The 14011-nt window shown below is 41.8% G+C and overlaps 2 protein-coding genes across 2 annotated transcripts; both read left to right on the top strand.

Moving 5' to 3' along the window:
* Positions 1-5443: 5443 nt before the first annotated feature.
* Positions 5444-6882, top strand: DFJ58DRAFT_713774 (uncharacterized protein; the record flags this gene model as incomplete). Its single annotated transcript, XM_041383949.1, has 9 exons — positions 5444-5500; positions 5521-5576; positions 5630-5741; positions 5764-5886; positions 5934-6208; positions 6263-6431; positions 6477-6536; positions 6559-6607; positions 6635-6882. The coding sequence occupies 9 exons, from the start codon at positions 5444-5446 to the stop codon at positions 6880-6882; spliced, it is 1149 nt and encodes a 382-aa protein (XP_041249359.1).
* A 1258-nt stretch (positions 6883-8140) lies between these two features.
* On the top strand, positions 8141-9043 carry DFJ58DRAFT_713773 (uncharacterized protein; the record flags this gene model as incomplete). The annotated part of the gene is made up of 5 exons (XM_041383948.1): positions 8141-8186; positions 8242-8495; positions 8525-8799; positions 8842-8936; positions 8997-9043. The coding sequence occupies 5 exons, from the start codon at positions 8141-8143 to the stop codon at positions 9041-9043; spliced, it is 717 nt and encodes a 238-aa protein (XP_041249358.1).
* Positions 9044-14011: the final 4968 nt, after the last annotated feature.

Here is a 14011-nt window from a genome sequence, read left to right as displayed (position 1 = left end):
AGTGGTCATTTAAAATGTCCACATACTGCTCAGCATTCATCTTCCCCTCAACCTCAGCAAGCATTCCCACACCATTCCATCCCATACAGCCCCATACCCCTTGAGATGAGCTGCCTTGAGAACATTCCTCACAGTTTGTGAAGAGACAGGGGTAGTGATGGTGGAATTGATATAATGGGTGGCTTGGACAGCATTATCAGCCTTTCCTGTAGTGATATGTTGGATAATAGCCCTTTGTCAGTAGAGGTAAGCTTGGATGGACGTCCTCCACAAGAGTTTTCCTTGTCTGGGTGGCTTTCTTTGATGAACTTGGCCACAGTGGACTTGCATATTCCAGTTCTAGAGGAAATTTGGCGAGCAGAGAGGCCAGCATAAGACAGAGAGAGGATATTATCTCTTTGAGCAGAGGAGATGGCTTTCATGGTGATTATGACTATGATACATGAGATATTCTGGTTTATATAGTTAGATATAGTCATAAAATAACATAATGACACCACTTTATAATTTATATAATAGTGGCATGATTTTTATGGTGTCATAAATAATGATTTATATAGTTTTAATATACACTCAAAAAACTGTCCACATGAGTCATCATTTTATAAGCCTTATATCTCCACCATATCTCCGCCGATTCCCACGGTGTAGGGCTCAAATAAAAGCCCTGAAGCCATACTACAATGTGGGTATAAGTATGTCCTTGAGGAATTTGTTCATTCTCACACAATATCATAGATAGTGAAAAATGTCAAAACATGCGGACAGTTTTTTGAGCCACTGTACATTAATCAAATGGCAGAAAAGTTGCTCTAATTCCAATCAGATGCTTCTTTGTAGGATTTAATTTGTCATATAGTGAATCAAATAAACTTCAAGAGTCTATTACAAATTCTGATTTGAAACCCTCTTTAGACCTAGCCTGAGATAGTGCTATATAAGCTTGAGATGATATAGCTTAACCTACCATTGGTGAATACATCATTGAGGTCAACCATAACCTTGTCAAGACTTTGACTTTGACTCTTATGTATGGTGAACCCAGATAAGACACAAGAGTATCTGTATTTAGAGATAATCATCAGCATTTACCCTAATGTTATTAGTAAACTAACTTTGCAGGTAGCATCCAGCTTATAATCCTTGGCTTCCACCATAGGGACTAATTTATGTTTGAGAATCTGAACAAGTGAAAAGTGAGAGTACATATATGCATCCATAACTAGATTAATTGACAATCACTTCTCCATAATGATATTTTTATATCCTTTATGGAGTTCTCTTACCTGCTGACTCCATCCCATGAACAAAGTATTTGCTCTGATCTCTAACGAGTATTGTTAGAGTAGTAGTGAATGGACTTCCCATCAATATTTAATGCTGAAATTTTAGTGCTAGAATGATACCTACAACATTGAAACTATTATACTTGAGGTGAAAACCATCAATGATGAACTGTGTTAGATAAGTTTTTCAGGTCCTACAATAAGTCCTTTAGAAACCAGGGAAAATTAACTATTCAGTCCCAAAAACCTTTTATCTAGTTGCTCTGCTTAATACCACTAGCAAACTCCTTACAGCTGTTATAGTGGAACAGCTTACCTATACTCTAGAACATCATCCATTGTACATTATCTACAGCTCAGGGCTGGTGGAAATTGCCAAACCTTGAAGAGGATGTGAATCACTCAAAGAACTAACTCTTGCCTTTGTAGATGACACTGCCTTCATTGCCATAGCAAAACACTTTACTGATACTTACCATATTCTAGCAGGTATGTTAGAACATTCAGATGAAGGTTATGAATGGTCAAGAGATCATAACTCTCAGTTTGAAACTAACAAGTTTGCTTTTATGGACTTTTCAATGAATAGATGCAAAGAACATCCTTCAATGAACCTTCAAGGCTCTATCTCCCAGCTGTAATTCATGAAAAAGAAAAAAGCTATATCCTGCTGTTATGGGGTTTGAGAAACCTGTCACACTGTAGATAGGAGATGAAGCTGATAAAGAAGGGAGGGATGGAAGGCAGTGTATAAAATAGTGAAGGGTCAATTAGCTAGGAACATAAAACTAGTAACTACATGACATGTTGTGGGACATGTAGTAAGTTATTCACAAGACACTAGAAAGAAAATGCAATCATCTTCTGAGGTCTCATTAAATTGGCTAAGCAACTCAGTTTGGAGACTACTTTATTTCTTTACTTGACAACCTTTCACTCCTCAACATATAATTGAACTCTACCCTGAAAGAGTTAAATCCCCGGCAGTTTCAAGCAATGCTCAAATTATAAGGTGCACTGTACAAGAAGTATCCACATGTCAAGGTAATTAAATACATTCAAAAATAGATGCCTTTGGATCCACCAGTTGAGACTTCTACTGTATTATAGGCCTAGTAGCATCATTTTCTTACTAGGTCATATTTTACTTCATGAGGTATTGCCATTCCAAGATGGTCAAAGGGTTTCCATAGCTCATTTTACATGTGAGCCTATCTGGACAGAGCTAGGCATTGATCTGCCTCAGCCTTGACAATTATTCATTACATTCTTAAATCTGTCAGGCAATACTTACACATTTGTCTTCAATGTAAGATATATATGTATATCATTTGATATGGCAATGCATTTCATAGCCGATGCCAATGCAAGTACAATCAATTATGCATGCCCAGCCAGTGATACAAATGCTAATATACACTCATAACATGGAACTGAAAGTTGCTTAGGTAGCTTTGAGTAGGTAGGAGTACATTACAGGTGAGGTCTCAAACTCAGGAGTCAAAGGGATGCCAAGTTCAATGTCATAGCATTGCTCCAATATTTTCTCAGAAATAAATGGAAAGTGTTCCTTATGCACAGCTCAAGAACAGAGCTCAAAGATGTTTTGCCTTTCATATCTAACACTCATAACTCAGTATTGAACTTGGTTAAAAACTCTGCTGAGATCCAGTAAATAAAAGACATTGATTTTCATAAGCATCCTCTACACTTGATCTAGCAAAATCCCAGAGGACTTTGAGGCTAATTTTGGAAATGGCACAAGCTAAAAGATATCTCATGGGAACCGATGCTGAATAGCTGATAGCTCAGTATACCGTAGTCTCCCTGAAAGGGGCATCATTAAAGGCAGACCCGTGAATGCTTTTCTGTATTTTCTAGCCCTCAAAATCTTCTTTGATGCCAGTATCTGCCTAACTACTACTTGAGGGGTCATCATCATAAATTAAACTCCACCTTAATGTTCTCCATAAAATCCCTTCAATATAGAGCTAGTAAGGTATCAATGCCAATTGGTCTGATATTAGTAAGACAATTAAGCTCCAGCATCATTGATGATATTGAATAGGAAGTAAGTACCTCCCTTATACATTATTGGACAAGTGCTTAGCCCAATTGCATTAGCAGGCTCAAATACATGCTGGAAGGAAGCTTTCAGCTAGATGTTCTCTGCTCAACCCTTCACTAGCCAGTAAATTAGTATGTTGGTCTAATAAGTAATAAGTGAACACAAGTGGCTCAGTTGGTTATTTGTAGATTTTGGACCACATAATAAAGTGCAGCCATACAGTAGTACTTAAAGTACCTTCAAGTTGGGTTTCACATCAGTACCCTACATATGCCCACTACAGTGATAGAAGTACTCACCAAAATCATTTGCAATCAAAGGCAATGACTATATCTTGTATTATGCTGTCTGGCATTTCCAACATTACTTGGTCAGCCAGGCATCTGTCTCATAGTTCAGCAATGGTTTAAGAATGATAGCAACCAGGTTTTTTGTTTTCTTTCTTGTTTAATGGTTTATGGCTCGATTTAGCTGACCTTATCATTCAGATACATTAGTAACACATGATTAATTTATTATGACATCAATTGGATGGCCAGCTGTAGTTTGTAGTTTGATTCCATCCATGAACAATGCCATGATTAAGTTGTCCTTTGATTTGTGGGCACATGAAATCTCTAGTACATTCTTCAATGTCTGTTTGGCTGCATAAGATCAACTGAGAAATAATGTATACAAAAAATAGATCATGTAGCTCACCTGGTTTGACAGAACAATTGCAGTGATATATGTAGATAATGTGTGACAATGACTCAGGGTTGGATTCCAGAAGCTGAGGAAAATATTGGACTATGTCAGTGCATAACTCCAGCATATGCCAGATATACCTCCAACTACTGGGAGGCCAATGCTGTGCGGTTAGGAAGATGTAACAGTGGCCAAATCAGTCTCAGTGACTACAACTGCAAATTTAAGCCGTAGTGATTGCTGCCACTTGCACTCCAGATCAGTCCCAGCAGCGACCCCTCTTAGGCATTACACATGAGAACCCCTGCCCTATACAGGGTAGAGGGTTCACCGGCCCAGCTAGCATATCTCCAGCATACACAAGAGGTGGCCTCCCACTACAGGGTATGCCAGGCAGTTGGGAAGAGTTGAATGCACATATTGGATGGAGAGAGACAGAAAGAAGAAGAAAGAGGCACAAGTAAGCCAACTGTGGACAAACACAAGCAAATACAACATGCATACACAAGGCTCAACAAGACTAAATTAAACTCAATGTGAAGGTGCTGTTTCCTGCGTGCCATTCCATTAGGATGCTACTAGCAAATCTGTCCGCTACACAGTATAGCAGTACAGAGAAATATATACAGCCAAATGCAAACCCTGTGTAAGATATTGCTGAGGGAATGTATGTTGATGCACTGTGTATTGACACATAAATGGATCATGGAGTCACGTGTCCAGGCTGGGAGGAGCTGGAGGTTGTGGGAAGTTCTGGTGGATTCTGTGTTTAGCTTGAACTTGAAGCTGCCGTTGCTTGACACAGATTTTTCTTATATGGTGGATGTTTGGTTACAGTTTGACTTCCCGAGATGCCGCACAGATTTTCAATGTCCGATTGCTGTTTGGTTTCAGTAATATTGTCTTTGTGTATATCCCTAATAATATTCTACTAGAGCGATTTTGTAAAGAATGGCAATCTAAATTCCAATCTAAATTCCTCAGCGGTCCCGAGGGGGTTGTAAGGTGTGAATCCGTGGTTCATTGTATCAATATATCTTCTCATTGAACCACTGACGCAGGCTGGCGCTTCAAGGCTTGCTCTAATCCCAACCTGCAAGGCAAAAACAGGAGAGGTGTTGTTAGTCGTAAGTGCATTTGAAACTGGGTTCAGTTAACTCAATCACACTGGCGCTAATTACTTTGCAGCTCCAGATGCAATCATAAGACCGCTTGTAGAGCAGTATGTTGCCAATGGTTACAGCAATCAAGAGATCATCTCTCGTCTTCGGGCACACCAGGAGACTAGCAAGTTCAATATATCGTGAGTCATAGCTACTTAAACATACCTTCAAACAGAGCTTCTGATGTTTGAATTATCAGACTGAGCCTCTTGAAAAAGTGATGTTCACAGTGGGGAGTTATGTCTGCCCGTGGTCAAGCGCACACGATTGAAAGCATTGGACCTGCCATCGTGAATGTCAATGGTTCCCCAAACAGGGCTCGCACGACATGAAGCAAACCCTTAGGCAAGAGGAACATATTATGGTTCCAAGGTTGTACATGATGCTCTGTCGCTACACATTTACACTGATTGAATTGTTTTCAGAGACTTAATACTGCGGTACATGAACCTTCACCATCCGGATGAAGTTCAGCGCCGGAAGAGTCGCCGGCTCAAACGCAGCACTTTTTGGACTGCAGGTCTTCATGACATATGGGTTTTTTGACCAACACAACAAGTGGCGTCGTTTTCAGCTCTTCCTACATGTTGGTACTGAGCCATTCTCAGGGCGAATACTCTGGCTCAAGATCTGGTGGACCAATCACAATCCACGCTTGATCTGTGGCTGGTATTGTGACACGGTCCAAAGCCTTGGAGGTAATTATTTGCATCCAGTCTCAATTGTCAGCCTACTAATGCAATCATTCAAGCTATGCCTCTCGTTACCCAAAGCGATCTGGGCACAGAGAACAATGGGATTGCGAATGGTCACACCATGCTTCATCATCTTCAAGATCTAGGTCTAGCACGCACCCTGCAGCACAAGTTCAGAGGCGACCATCGCAATATAAAGCCAGAAATTTTCTGGAACCAATTGCGCTGTCGCTGGACTCTGGGTTTTGAAGATATTCTCGATTTCGGTTTGAGTGCAGGCATCTATAACCCGGATGATGCACTTGAAAGGTTCTTCTTGTATGTCTTTGATACTTTCTTGCACTAACGCTGCGTGGAACATAGACTTGTATTTCACTTTGTTTTCATTCCGTGGCTCCAGCATGAGCTCGATCTTTTTGCCGATAAGTTCAACAACACTAAACCCCGCTTCAACATGCACAAAATCCTACCACATGGTCGCCCCAATGATATCTTTGATTGCCCTGAGAGATTTGATTGTCGGGACTTCTCTGTAAGCTGTCAGACACATTCTTGTCCATATAGTAATGTTTTTCAGGTGATCGTCGATAATTCCTCACTTGAGGTCCGGAAAACATACGCTCCTTCAGATCACCCCGTTATTCTCTCGGTACCCCCAGGAATTCTCTACGGCATTCATGTCTGAGCTCAGTCATACTGTACTGACTCGTGACAATATCTGGGATGCATATTCAGGTCTTCTTATGTGCTTTCGAGCCATTGAAGGCGAGGATCCCATTCAAAGTGTCATTACCGCACAGCCAAAAATCCCGTGCAACGGTGAAAAACTAATTGGGTCTGAGGAGATGGATGTTCTGGATTTACCGCCATTTGTCAAAGGGGCTGGATATCATGTACCCACTGGTGAATCTGCGGCAGTCAACTCATCAGATGAAGAGTCTGACTTCTACGAGTTTACCTGGACAGATGAGGAGGCAATTTAGATTCAACAAGTCGATTAGTACTGTAGTCTATCTTAGTCCACATCTGTTGGTGCCATCGATATTGTAGTACAATTGATTTCCTGTTTGAGGCTGGTATCACTGGTGTCAGTATCGCATACCACCTTATCGAACACTTCTTGCTTTCCCGTGAACAACTGCTCAGGATTGTGATGCTCAAAGCAAGAGAATTCTGTTAGTTGGTCTCATGCTGATCATGGTGTCTTCTGACGTGTTCGAGTCAGGCTCAGTCGGTCGGTCCAGTGCATCGAAGGGCTAGCTATCAGGCTACAGGATTTGGGAAGACAGACACCTCTATTTGACCACTTGAGAATCACACTTCAAAAGAACAACCATGACTGCAGATCGCTTGAGCTATTTTATGTCTAACATGGTTCAAAAGCCCCCAGCATCCCTTGCTCGTCCTCTGAATCCACCATGGCCGACTTTACTCCCATGAATCCAAACAGCTGGAGACTTTGTCAGCGTTGCAACACACGCTTCGAATCAACTGTACCATTTACATACGTGCGTGGTAAAGACGGCTCAGGCCATACATGTTGCCCGACCTGCGCAAAGCATTATGAGGGACATAAAGCTATAGAACAGACTCGAGGCCAGCAAGCTACAAGCATCGGTGAGTCCAACTTTGATGAGTCCAAGTCTAAGTCCAAAACTACTCAAATTCATTATCATTCATGTCACAAAAAGCAATGTCAGCAGCGCAACGTGGAGGTTTGTCATGCTCTGAGGGCTCCATCCTTGTTGTAATGACGAATGCGCAGTTTGAGGATGTGTTGCTCTGGCAAGAGCAATGTGTCAATGTAGGTCTTTTTCATGTTTTCAGCGATACCTTTGACACTTAGCTCAATCTCACAGAACATTGCACCAAGTGTCGACGCTGATGTGCAAAATGTACTAACATCAGCATCTGGTATCCCTGCAAAGAAAAGGGTACTGCAAAGTCAAGGTAGCAGCAACGATTCTAGCCCATCGCCACCACGCCGCCCTGCATGCAAGCGCTCCAGGAAGGTGAGTTGAGGCGCTTGTATATTGGCAGGTCTAACCATATTTGATACCACAGTTTCCAATATCTGACATTAGCGAGGTCCTGGCAGACGACGATGTCTCAAAGGATGAAGACCAATCCGATGTCTGTGGCGGCCCTTCAAAGCTGAAACAGTTGCAACCTGTCTTAGCAGCAAGCGCTCACATATCAAAACAACTCTTCTTACCCAGCCAATCTCAACTACAAGCGGTCATGAAAGCTCAGGGAAATGTTAGAAAACAAGCATCCTCTACTATAAGTATGTGCCTTGAACTTTTAGAATCAGTCAACTAGCTCACATTATGTGATGACAGGTGCTGGATGTGTCCCTATCACCTTTTGTCTCTTCGACATCCCTTCCATTGGCTTCGCAGCGCTCGTTTCTACGCCATTCAGTACTACTGATAGCAAGTACACTGTTGCCGCACTCACCATCGACACCAGCTCCAAATCTATGATTAGCTTGGCAGGAAGCTTCAAAACGTGTCACCCTGCCTTGATTTCAAACGCAGACATTGTCCCATCCATGTCTACATCACCGCCACCATCTGTTCTGTCAGCCGAGCAGGTTGTAGCCAAACGCGTGTTTTTCGGAAGGGCCAAACCATGGGGCGTTGCCGCTTTGCGAGGGAGGATGAGCTGGAAAAGACACTTGACGAGGTGAATTGCCTTTACTGGGGCACATCATTGCTCGGTATGGCATACACCTTCATTGATGAGATGATCAAGACTGGCAATGTGAGCCAAGATGTTGTGGTTGAGTTACCACGTCTAAGGCTGGTTCGTGCGGTGCTAGCCATTCCCGACGACCCCAACAACGGCCTCGGCGCAAACTATCTCATCGAGGAGCGGATTAGCGGAAAATTCGTCAAGTACATCAACAACAACTCCGCCGTCCCCGCCCATAGTTAGAGGGTAGAGAAGCAGTCATCAGGACTGTTTTTATGCTTTGTTCAACACGTGCAATATCACCTTACTAACAACATGGTATATCTATCTGATTTCAAAGGCGAGTCCTCAACCCCTCACCTGACTGTCACCCACAGCTAACTGACTGCACTTGGCATAGGTTCTGGTAACCTCCTTACAGATTGCCAAGTGCTAACAGGCTCGTGAGTTTGAACCTACTACTAAGCCTTCGACTGTCATACTAACACAAGCCTTCTCTAGAGCTTTCATGAACAATTTCGGTGGAGGAAACTGCACATCTGATTGTAACAGTTTCAAGACCACACATATATGCAATAAGTGCTGTCACGTCTTTGGCTTGCAACCTTTCGTTATGTAGCATTTTAGTATTCAGCACACTACCATTCTTGCTGTATAAATTACCTGCTCATAGTGTTACTCTGGCTTGTAGATCATCTCATTGACATGAACATCAGTACTGCAGAATCGTGTACTTTGTCACTTTCACGGCCAAGCAGAGTGCTACTAAGAGACCGGTTGCAGGTGGAAACTGCTTTCAGTGGACTGTCCAGCTTGAGCATGGTGGATTGAAAGCAAATGTGATCCGAGGCATGCAATGTATCTTGTCAGTGTTGGGAATCTGTACCTCCACAAATCTTCGATGAAGTGCAGTGATGCGCACACATGTGTTACGCACAAGTCCATTTTCGACGGACATGTTGCGCTGTATTGCACATACAGCATTGACTTTAAGATCCAATCGATGAGGTGGCGTGTTTGGATGAGTCAACATAGTGAGATAGTCCGGAGATTGTTCTGGAGCATCTGGAGGAGCTTGCTCAGCTTCTTTGAGACAGTTGGAGCTGAAGTAAGATTCTGTGTTCTCCTTGAGTTGGTTCGTTGCAGTTGGCAGTGATCAATGCTCACCAAAATCTCCGGGTAAAGCTTCCAACATAATGTCATTGAATTCGTCGACAAAGATGTTTAGCGGAGAAAGGAACACACGCTGGATGCAAGATGCGGGATCGTCGAGAATGTGAGGGGAGAAGAGAAAGTCGATGGCATCGTTGATGCCATGAAGTTTGGGAATGAGATCGAGAGATTGACGGGCACCTGAACAGTCTTCCCCCAAGGTATCAACGAAGTTAGTATAACACGGGTCACCGATGCTTCGAATGGGAGTGGTGAGTGTGAAAATGCGCATGAATTTCCATAGAGGAGATGATTTGACGGATGCTGTTAGGGATGCAATCTCCTGACAGTAGGTATAGCACGTGCGCCATAGGTGCGCTGCAAATCCTGAAATGAATTAATTGAGGCAGCAACATCTCTAGAAAGTACAGAATGGACTTACATCGACACAATAAAGCTCTAGAGACGTGCCACAAAAGGCAGGCATGATGGATTGGCTTGGGCTTCTCTTATTAGCGGATCATTGACAGCCAAGCGGCTGAATGGTGTCAATGATATAGGCTATCTGCCTGGGGAGATATGAATTCTCGTAGAAGACCATGTGACGCTCAGGTGGAGCACAGACAGGAGAGAGATGCAACAAAGGCAGATCATGTGGAGCTCAAGTGGAGCGCAGACAGGAGCGTACATACATATGTTAGATGGTCAATCGGTGATTTGTACGAGCAGTATCTGCAAGTGCTGATGGGACGTGCAATCCCTTTAAGATATGAGCCGACTTATCTAACACATGTCATGAATAACTGAGGGACGAACACAGACTGGCAGAATATATGCAAGGTATACATCAAATAACATGAAATAAATGATAATACTCAAAGCAAACACTGATCGGACATTGAAAATCTGTGCGGCATCTCGGGAAGTCAAACTGTAATCAAACATCCACCATATTCTTATCCTTCCAGATGCATGAGAGTGCAGTGGTAAGCTCACTGCACCATTGGAAACTGATATATCTCCTCTGTTATTCAGAAGCAAACATGTGTCACTATCAATCCACCTCTACAAAAGATCTCACTTTGAAAAAGCTAATCCACAAGTGTCAGACTAATGATGAGCATAACCAATATCTCTCCTTTATCTATATGTCAGACAACATCTAGCTGGCTTTCATTTGGCCTTGTACACTCTTTGTTATAGTACCATTGCCTATCTATTGACTTCAGTATGTTATTCAGTTTTAAACTATTGTCTACAGCTAGTTTTGCCAGCTGGAGAAAAATATGGGGTTATCCAAGGGATTAGTCTCCAATATGTCAAAGCAAGGACAGCATCTAGCTTTCATTGCTTGTGCTGGTGAGCTGTGTCTTTCTGCTGTCTTTTAAATATATCAAGATTGCCATTGTTTGGGACACCATTATTAGGGATGAACAGCCAGCTTGTTCATCAAAGCAAGGTGATACATTATATTATATCCACCTTTTGCAAGATTCTTTGTTCTCCCAAATGCAAGTAACCTTGTAATGTTATTTAAATAACTGCTCAGTCTTACAACACAAGAGGTGTAAATTCCAGATCAATCATATGCATAGGATTCCCTATGTGTCCAGTACTATGCACACCAATCTGGAGGAGTAATCTATTCTAACAGAGATTCTCAAAGATATATGCAAAATAATCACACAGATGATGGAAAAATATCTTCCTGATCTGTACTTCCAATGTGTCATATACCATATATCCGGTTACAGATCCGATGATCCGGATCTCAGATCCGATCCAGATCCGATGAACATATCCGTCGTCCGGTCCACAGATCCGCTTTGATTCTTATTTCATTTCCTGTTCATATAACTCTAACCATCGTTCATCTCCTTTCGGTATTCCTGTACACCGGTATACCGGTTATCCTTTACTTCTGCTTTGCTTACTGATCCGCTACACTTACGAATCCGCTTTTACTTGTACTTCATTCCCGGTTCATGATTCGTGATCCATCCGACTTACCAATACGCTTCACTTAGACTTTGCTTATACTTTCGTACATAGCCTCGCACCTTTGCTTATTGATCACTCCGTTAGCTATCCGTAGTATATAAACCTTTGTATATGCGCTGTAGTAGATCAGTTCAAATATCATCTTAGATTGCACTCATTCCGTCTGGACTCTAAGTCCCCCTGTTATCCGTCCGGACTTGAGTACGCTACTCTTGTCTACTCCGAGACTTAGGATAGATTCCTATAGTCTACATATCCGCCTCTGTCACTCGGACAGTCCTCACCCGTTAGTTTCTAGTCCGGATCCGATCCGGATTAGCCGTTACTCTATACGTTCGATATCCGGAAGTCTTAACGGATCCGTTGCGATACAAGACTTATCCGTTACAATACTTATCCGTCTCACTAGACGCGATACTTTAGCTCTCTGAAATAAGGGGCAAGACTCGGGAAAGGGGCACAGCGCACGAGCTGAGGCCGAAGCCCTTCAGATCCGATACTACTTGAGTACGGTCTTAACACAATGTAACTTTGTATGCTCACTGCACCCTTTACTGGCCTAGCACTTAACATCCAGTGCAACACCACCAGTCATTTGGATGCTGAAAATGATGTAGTTTATTGTATTATTCCCTTTGGTCAGTTTAGTGATAGACAGTTTGTCCAGTATGAGACTGGACTTGTCTTTCATATTGTGCTGGGTGATGTTTTTGATTTTTCCATCTTAGAAAATCACTCACTTTAACCTTCACTTCTATGGTTTCAGAGGTTCTTTAGTATTGCATTCAGACAGACTAACAGATTCATGGGTGAAGGACAGAAACAGATGACAGAGTTGTATGAATACTGCTTTTGATTCCTCAATTCTATCATCTTACAAATTATGTTTAATCATATCAGTTGTGTGTGCCATGGTGTTTGAAGAAACTCAGTGATGTGGTATCAAAAAGCAGACTTTGCTGTTGCTTTTAGGCTGGCATCATGCTATTTTCCTAGAATGTTATAAGTTTTTATTCCAGGACAATATTTTGATCACCTATACATATGAGAACTATATTCACTTACCTTTAAAATTTTTCATCATGTATCATACAAAACTCAATGAATCTTTTCACTGTAGGTATTTACTCATGTCCCTCCACTAAACATCCAAAAAACATTCAATTAGAAGATACAATTTCCCTGTATTTTACCTATCAAAACATTGAAAAAATTAATATATCAAAGATTTTCTATACATAGAATATTGGTCATTTTCCTCAAGGAGAATGCTAAATTTTCCATTTGTTATCTTTCAAATAACGGTTTACAACAATGTTAATTTTCTTTTGTGTTTTTCAAATGTTCCGTGTATCAAGAGTCTCAATTACTTTATCCAGTTCACTACATGTTTGATCCAAGAACATTAAGAAAAAAAGATAAGGACTACTAATTTCTATCAACATGTGTTGATACATATTGACCTCTCATCAGGATTCACATTGCTTCAATTCCAGAATATGATGATTGAATCTAGTGAAATTGTATCACATTTTAAATCCTCCATCTTTCCACAAAAGGCAAAGGTAAAGCATTAGTGGACCTGATACCTCACTGGACTATGAAATCAGGTCACAAAACTTAGCAGGCTTTCATATCAGATGAGAGGCCTCTCTCTGCCATGAGGAACTCAAAGTCATGAAGAACCTTTATGTCAAAGAGATTACCTCCACTAAGGAACAACACTAGATAGAGTGGCTTGAAGATATCGAAGGGAATGGACATATGGACAGCAAACCACTACATTTCCTTTGAGTCCCATAATGGGGAAAGTGCAAGGACCAACCCTCACCTCAACCAGACCTGGTGGTACCATTGTTGAAGCTATCACCAACAACAACAAGAGCCACCTGATTGCTAAGTCCTTCTGTCCTCCTCCCCCTGTTGCTGATTCTGTTCCTTTAGATACTGACAAGATCAAATCAGCTATGCTGTCACTTGACTCAGTGGATACAAAGCCCTAGGACTGGATAGGATTTGCAATATAGTATTTAAGGAATGCACCAGTAGCTCTCCTACCTGATGTGTCTCTTCAATGCAGTCTTCTCTCACCAAGTCTACTATTAGCCATGGCACTGTTTCTCTAATATAGTCATAAGAGTGCAGTGTTACCAATAATGAGTAGGATTGATACCAGAGTCACCAGTAATGAACATGCCCATGTCCAGGTGGATGAATATGAGAACCAGTGTTCAGAAGGTATTTGGGAGCATGTAAAAGCAA

The sequence above is a fragment of the Suillus subalutaceus genome (assembly GCF_016647625.1).
Source record: "Suillus subalutaceus strain FC151 chromosome Unknown DFJ58scaffold_8, whole genome shotgun sequence".
Lineage (NCBI taxonomy): Eukaryota > Fungi > Basidiomycota > Agaricomycetes > Boletales > Suillaceae > Suillus > Suillus subalutaceus.
This window is presented reverse-complemented; position numbering and strand designations above follow the sequence as displayed.